The 7,935-nt window shown below is 36.8% G+C and overlaps 1 protein-coding gene across 1 annotated transcript in view; it reads left to right on the forward strand.

Moving 5' to 3' along the window:
- Positions 1–6,551, forward strand: part of LOC110448027 (chromatin assembly factor 1 subunit A-A-like) — a 57,520-nt gene extending 50,969 nt beyond the window's left edge. The window contains exons 2-3 of the mRNA XM_021494059.1: positions 3,678–3,837; positions 4,393–6,551. Coding sequence (XP_021349734.1) covers positions 3,678–3,837; positions 4,393–5,126 — 894 coding nt within the window. The 3' untranslated portion in view covers positions 5,127–6,551. The remainder of the gene's footprint in view (positions 1–3,677; positions 3,838–4,392) is intronic.
- Positions 6,552–7,935: the final 1,384 nt, after the last annotated feature.

The following is a 7,935-nucleotide window of genomic DNA, read 5'->3' on the forward strand; positions in this document are numbered from 1 at the left end:
CCCCCCTCCCGACTAAAAAGTCCACAGAGGTTCCTTTTTGTTTGGAATGTCAATAACGTACCTACCATATCCAACATAATGTATATGTACATGTTCAATTTCAACCAAGCGGTAGTAAATAGAAGAAGGTTTATTACTAAGCAATATATAATATATAATGGTTCGGAGTTGCGTAAGCAACATTCATTCTAAATCATTCTGACTTAAAATTGCAACGGCATGGCATGCATGCTACGTATTGGTTTTGTTCATAGTTTCAACGAGTTAACCTCAAATAGCTGGTTTTGAATCGTTAGAAGAATGCTTGCTCCTGCTTTCTGTGGCCAGATGCTATGTTAACACGCTTTAAAAATAGTTCATGTGACGTTAAAACCCCTGTCAACTCAATTTATTACCAACATGGTTTAGTTCGCACTCAATTTCCACGGCCTCCTACCCCAATTAGCTTTAAATCCAATAGACCAAAGGGCTTCAGTTGCGCTTCGTTTAATTTTGTTCAATTCCTGAAAATGGACTTCACACTTGTGTTTCCGTTGTATTCGACAGTGACAGAAGTGCCTTGTCATACATAAACGACAGTGATGCATGGCGGGTAAAACATCCCACAAATACCAATTGCTGGAAACGACAGCGGATTTTAGCGAGGATGTGATATAAATGAGAATGGATTTTGTAAACAGGAGTTATAGGCGTCAATCTCGTGTTTTATGTTGGTTTAAACACATTTTCAGACAGACTCGGGCTTCGCTCTCGGTCGGACCGACATGGCGTCGAGAAATTTCGGGACATAACATTTCTCTCAATTAACACAGCTGGCATGTGATGGTCATGTGATTTATTTATGACCATTTCATATATATCCATTTTCGACGAATTGGTTTGGCATAAGCACTTAATTTAGACGTAATATGTTAGCCAGTGAGGTTATAGGCTCCGCACAGCTTAGTTACACCATTAACAGGTATATTTAAACTAGCGAATTGGACATTGTAAATGGTTATTGAAACAAGCATCGCCATTGGCCATGTTTGTTTGTTTGCTTTATTTGTTTTATGTTTTATGTCGTTGTTTAACAAACATACAATGAAATAGAGTTGCATGTTAATAGCTATGTTTCTCTCTTAACCCACGTATATCGATCCGAAATCATTTAAAAGAGACGTTTCTCCCTATGCTTCTTGTAAGTATGTTACGAACACCAAAAATCATCTACATGTAAATGACATGTTTTCGTCTACAATAATAGGTTTGACCTCCAACTAGATACATCTTAGATATTTGATTTACATAAAAATGTCATGATAAAATAGATTATAGAAGTGATGCAAGGGGTCTAAATGGCATAAATGATAAACAGTTCATTGTGAAAAAATGGGAAATCTGGATGATTTCCACAAAGAACTGCTGCATAATCATTGCCCATATATAATACACAGAATTATTATTGGATATATGGATTAGAGTTATTTCATTGTCATTGAGGTGTTATATAAATGGTTCTGTCATGAAATAATTGAAACATTTCTTGTGTTTATAATCTAATAGTTCGTTTACAATCAACGGAAACAAACATCTTACTGATCTGTATGCAGAGGATCACTGACACTCTTTTCAAGATAGTATCAGGAAAAAACTCCTTTCAACATATTTGTACTTAAAAGAAACTATCACCACATTTAAACAACATTAATTTACTGCCTGTTAAAAAGGGAGATTCTTAATTTCTTACGGACACTAGCTGGTGGCCTAACACACTAGTTTGTGTGCTATAAACACCTGTTTCTCCCGTCTCATTACCACATCAAAGGTACAGCCATACAGGTAAAACAGACAGCTGATGATAGGAGGACATCTCGTCTTGTCTCGGTGACCTAATATAAGAACACAGGAATGTAGTCTGCCTTCTGGCTCTGGTAGCAACTGTTAATTAATTTATTTATTTTCGAGATAATGCTTAAAAAGACGTGTAATATTTTCTTACAAATCCGAAAAGAAATCTAATAGATATTTGACTGATATCAATATTAAAAATTTAATAAAAATATTAAAATAAATATTTATTCTAAGAAACTATGGTCAGTTTTGACATAAAATTAGTCCTATGGCAAATATGTAGGACACTAGCACATAGTCACCGCCGTGAGTCGTTTGAACTGTCAAGATGCTATAGTGCCTGGTTAATGAAATCTCTCTTATCCGGACATCTGCTTATACGTAAATATCAGGATTAATTTATTTTCCGAATTCACCGGAAACACGACTTTTTTAAGTAAGGCAAATCTGTTCAAACAAATGATGTCCAGGTAATGAATTCCCGAGAAATGGGACCCCGGGGGAAAGACGTTCAACCATAGTTAACGTCGTTCAACTCAACTTATGTTTTATTATCATAAAAACACTAAGAGATATGAAACATGTTCTTTCAATGTAAACATCAGTGACATTTCATGACAACAACTATTCTTGGTGCTATATTCAGTGGAAATCAGCCGACTTTTTCCATATGTAGCATTCCATCTCACAACGTGAATCGAGGAAACACGTGAGATATCTCTTACAGAATGTAACTTAAGAGTGTGATCGAGTGAACCTCATACTATATTCAGCTTTGTTCCATACTGAATTACTCTTTTCAATATGGGTATGGAAGTCAGTGATCTGAATGTGTGAATGATATTTTGTTAGAATGCAGCTTCCATTTATATCTCGGGGGTAAAAACAACGGTTCCATACAATGATCATCCCAATAAACACTCAATAACAACAACAGAGATGAACAAAGCAACTGTACCAAAACATTATCGCTAAGATTCCATCATGTACACACATTATCATGGTAAACCAATAAATCTACTGTAATCAATGCCTTTGAGTATTTTGGACGGATGACATGCAGCCCCCTGGGTTCACCATCCTGTGGCGGCTTCCTTTGATGTGCTCCTCTCTCCCTTGTGCTAGAATGCACGTGGATCGATCGGTTTAGTGGTTGAAATATCTCTCCTTTGCTCGTCTCCTTCCGATATCGATCAATATGTATCTGTTTTTTCTTCCTTTACTGCTAGTGTTCTCTGTGGGTTGTTCGCACGGTGTCCGCCATCATAGATCTCAATCAGTTTCACGCTTGAAAAGGTCAAATTGAGTCAGGGTGACTTCCGCGCTTTCTTAGTGTGTGATGTATTGGGTGTTATTAGAAGCACCTCCTGTACACAGACGATGTGGTGGGAAAAGGAGGTCCCAAAGGGGGAAATTTAGTCAATGCGCCTTAAAGGACGTGTGTAATTGATTCGATCCATTGAAATGTTGTACACATAATTCCCTAATCAGACATGTGACCGGACAGAACCAACATCATTTACTGTCCAATAATCTGGAGGCCATTTCCCGTAATTAATTTCAATTTAGAACTACTTCCCTCTTTTTACCCTCTGTGATTAAAATTACATTAGGCAATTCTTTGTTTCCTTCCACAAAGAAACCTGCATTTTCTTTGTCCGTTCTCGCGGAAATTGAACGAGAATATTAATTTTGTTTTGTCTTTAATAATTTACTACCACAAATAACATCTTTTGTTTCCAACGATTAAAGTTAGCATAATTGAGGGATGTATGATTTGACGTCTTTCCAGACACTGTCAGTTGACACTTGTGTTTATTGACGTTACCATTTTATCATTCTAGGTGAGCAGTTCCAGGCGACTTTCCATTGGACCGGAAGCACAGCGGTTATGTAGAACGTATCGGAAGGTGTGCTCATCCGGCAGATTCTGCGCAATGCAGTACTTCCATACACCTAGAAATATATCATTGCCAATTTGCGTCCCAGAACATATCATTCCTGGTAAGTAGGAACTATTGAATTTCTTTATAACTGTAATATACATGCATTCGATCATAGTCTATATCTACAACTATAGTGTTATCTTAACTACTCATATTCCACATGTAATTAAAGCATATTCGTGCATCATTGTGTAATAAAAACTCAATACAATCCACTACCAAATAATTAGACACATGTCTCACCTACCATCTTTTCTAAATGTCTTTCTTTGCTATTTCTGCCTTACGATTCCTACATGTATATCGTAACCTATATGATATCCCTTTAAGCAACAATCTGATTGTGTAATACATATACATGTACCAGTGATATCATGTTTTTGATATCTCGAGAAAATCATTTTCATGTAATATGCTGAAATACATTTCATAAACATCGTATTTGAAAGCCTACTCGCCAAAAGACTTGTGGTTTATATTTTGTATTGAATCTTCACACTTTTGCAATTAGCTCTTCATTATAATAAATAGATGGAAACAGTATTACATTTGATTTACTGAACACACGTACAAGGACTGTAATAAGTATGTGTTACTTTTCTATTCCAAACAGCAGAACGCAAGATATGTGACCTTCAGCCAGACGAAGGTAAATGCGGAGCCCGCTACATTAGATGGTTCTATCATAAAGGGTATAACAAGTGTAACTGGTTCTACTTTGGTGGGTGTGACGGAAATCAAAACAATTTCAGAACCAAGCACCAGTGTGAAGATAACTGCCGTGCAGCAATTGACAATAATGCACATACTAACCAGAATAAAGCTATTGCACTTCCGGTCAAAACAAGTCCTGTGGTGATATCTGAACCTATTTTTCTACCAGAGAGAACAAATCAAATCACTCGATCGTTTTCACTGAGGTCTAAAAAAGTAGGAAAACATGATAAGGAGCGACGCCGGAAGCGGAGATTACGAGACAGGAAGAAGCGTAGGTTACAGAAACTCCGGAGGCGGAGACGAAAGCTGAACATTACTCCCCGGAAACGTAGACGCGACGGCAAAATTTCTGGACGGAAACGTAAAAATAGGAAGAAGCGGAGACAGGGAAGAAAAAATAAAAAGAAGAATAAGAATAGAAAGAACAAAATACATAAGGACAAGAAAGACAAAACGAATGTGGAGACAGAACAGGATAACGAACGTGATAATGATAATCAAAGGACAAATGAAAAACGTAAAGAAGATAAACAGACAACGGAAATAGACACTGAAAGTCAGTCACCATTAAAAACATTAACAGTCCTCGATTCAGGTGACGAGGAAACGACAGACGACAGGGAGAGCTAACGAGTGTGAGGAACAAAGGTACTCGTAATAGACAGGTCTGAGTTCGCGTGGAAAGCACAAGAATCATATCAAATGTCACAAAAGTCAACAGTGCGGATTCAAGTGGAATTTATCAAGTGAAAACTAAATAAAAAAATTGTCTTGAACATTCTGCGTTACGTGTCGAACAAGGTTCTCGTCCATAGACGTGTTGGTTATTGGACAGTGGACATTATGTATCTTCATTATTGCTGACTTGACACCGGAAGTGGATGTCTGTTGTCCAGGGAAACGTACCATTACACAAGTAATTCCTCGTCGGCATGGACGAACACTTTGTCTGAAATGAAAGTTCGTGGACACTCGACTTCTTGTGATTTGTGAGTTCTAGTAGGAACTGTGTAAAATCATAGATAATTGAATAAAAGACAATCCTCGTATTGAATGGAACTTGACAGTTCATACAGTGCTCTGAAAATAATATCGTAAGCGAAATATTTCGAGCAATTATTCATGGTCACATAGACCCTTGACCATTATTGTCGCTTATAAGCGTCTGGTGAATAATGCTGGTAACAAGATTACCCGTTTGCTGTCGATGGAAATTAGCCTTGAGTAATTACAGTGCCCTGTAGTTGAGATAGGCGAACCATTTATCACGTGACAAAAGAGAGGAAGACAAGGGCAAGTAATTCTGATTTGACTTCCATGAGTGTTGTGAGGCTGTTGCCCTTTCGTATTACTAATATGTACATTATTTGTATGCCGTATTTGATTTATAAGTAATAAATTAATTCATTAATAACTTTATTTTATGGAATATGTTAATTATTATGTACATATTCAATCTTTTATTTTATATTTTGAGAGCAAACCCGTATAGGTAGTTGAATGTCATTTTCAATAAGTTTATTAATCAAATGTATAGATTCGTTCATTCATACATCAGATATCGTATTTGGGTAAGACTGTACTGTACTAAGGGATTTTGCTATGTTCTGTATATATCCTCACGTTTTAGGATGTATATATCATAACTTTATATATATATATAAGACTCATGCTATGTAACACTTAGCGAGGACTGAAGACATATAGGATTTCGGAACTATAACATACAATTCAACTCTCTCTGACTGCCGATTCCCGCGCTAATAGTCCACCAATAATGACGTGATGCAAAACGTATATTTTTTAATAAACGTCAAATTAATGGGAGAAACAAGACCTCCGACTAGTGATAATAGTATATGAACTACTAGTATTTACTCGCACGAGTCTGAACTAAATATGAATATTGCCACTAAATGTACTTTAAGCAAGTATGGCTGTATATGAAAATCTGGTAATCGATTATGACTTTGCTGTTACTGTATGATATCCTAACATAATATGTGTTCGTGTATATTTGTACAGCTCATCTCCATAAAGGAAGTTGTGATTCTATACATGTGTTGTGTTTTATTTCCAATTTTCGTCATAAAGATATAATCAGCGCCCGCCGGCAAACATCTTTAGTTCTACTATAGAAGCACGTGAGGAGAAAACATAAGCTAATGTGAACACTGTAAAAAACATTTCTTAAACACAAATACGTGTTCACAATAACATGTATAACAAAACACACGGTATATTACTTCTGATTCTGTTGGAGCGTTTTGAGATTATGTCTTTGATTATGTTTAAGCTTAGCTTAAGCTAGTTAATATGAACCGAACCTGTGCAAACACAAAACAGACGGAACTCAGTCCATCATATATCTTCATCACAATTTCCGCAGATCAAGCAGTCGAGTTAACAACATGCATGGTATACACGTACAAAATGCTTTACGCAGTAAGTCTGGGATTGTACTTGGATTGTATATGAATGTTACAACGTACATTAGAATCACCATGTGATGCAACGTGTACTTGACGGAGTAGTTCTTGCAACGTAACGAGGAAACAACATGTGATTGTCATACATCGTACAATAGAAATCCAATGTAATTCAACGCACAATACAATAATCACAGACGTTCATACAAATTACAACAGTCACAGGCGTTCATACAACGTACAACAGACACAGACGTGCATACAACGTACAACAGACACAGACGTTCATACAACGTATACAAGACACAGACGTTCATACAACGTACAATAATCACAGACGTTCATACAAATTACAACAGACACAGATGTTCATACAACGTACAATAATCACATCCGTTCATACAACGTACAAAAGACACAGACGTTCATACAACGTACATCAGACACAGCCATTCATACAACGTACAAAAGACACAGAAGTTCATATAACGTACAACAGACACAGCCATTTATACAACGTACAATAGACACATCCGTTCATACAACGTACAATAATCACATCCGTTTATACAAATTACAACAGACACATCCGTTCATACAACGTACAACAGACACAGACATTCATACAACGTACAACAGACCCAGCCATTCATACAACGTACAATACTCACATCCGTTTATACAAATTACAACAGACACATCCGTTCATACAACGTACAAAAGACACAGAAGTTCATACAACGTACAACAGACACATCCGTTCTTGCAACGTACAGTAGACACATCCGTTCATACAACGTACAACAGACCCAGCCATTCATACAACGTACAATAATCCCATCCGTTCATACAAATTACAACAGACACAGATGCTCATACAACGTACAATAATCACAGCCGTTCATACAACGTACAATGGACACAGTCATTTATACAACGTTCAATAGACACAGCCATTCACACAACGTACAACAGACACAGCCATTCTTACAACGTACAATAATCACATC

The sequence above is a fragment of the Mizuhopecten yessoensis genome, unplaced genomic scaffold, assembly GCF_002113885.1.
Source record: "Mizuhopecten yessoensis strain PY_sf001 unplaced genomic scaffold, ASM211388v2 scaffold3799, whole genome shotgun sequence".
NCBI lineage: Eukaryota > Metazoa > Mollusca > Bivalvia > Pectinida > Pectinidae > Mizuhopecten > Mizuhopecten yessoensis.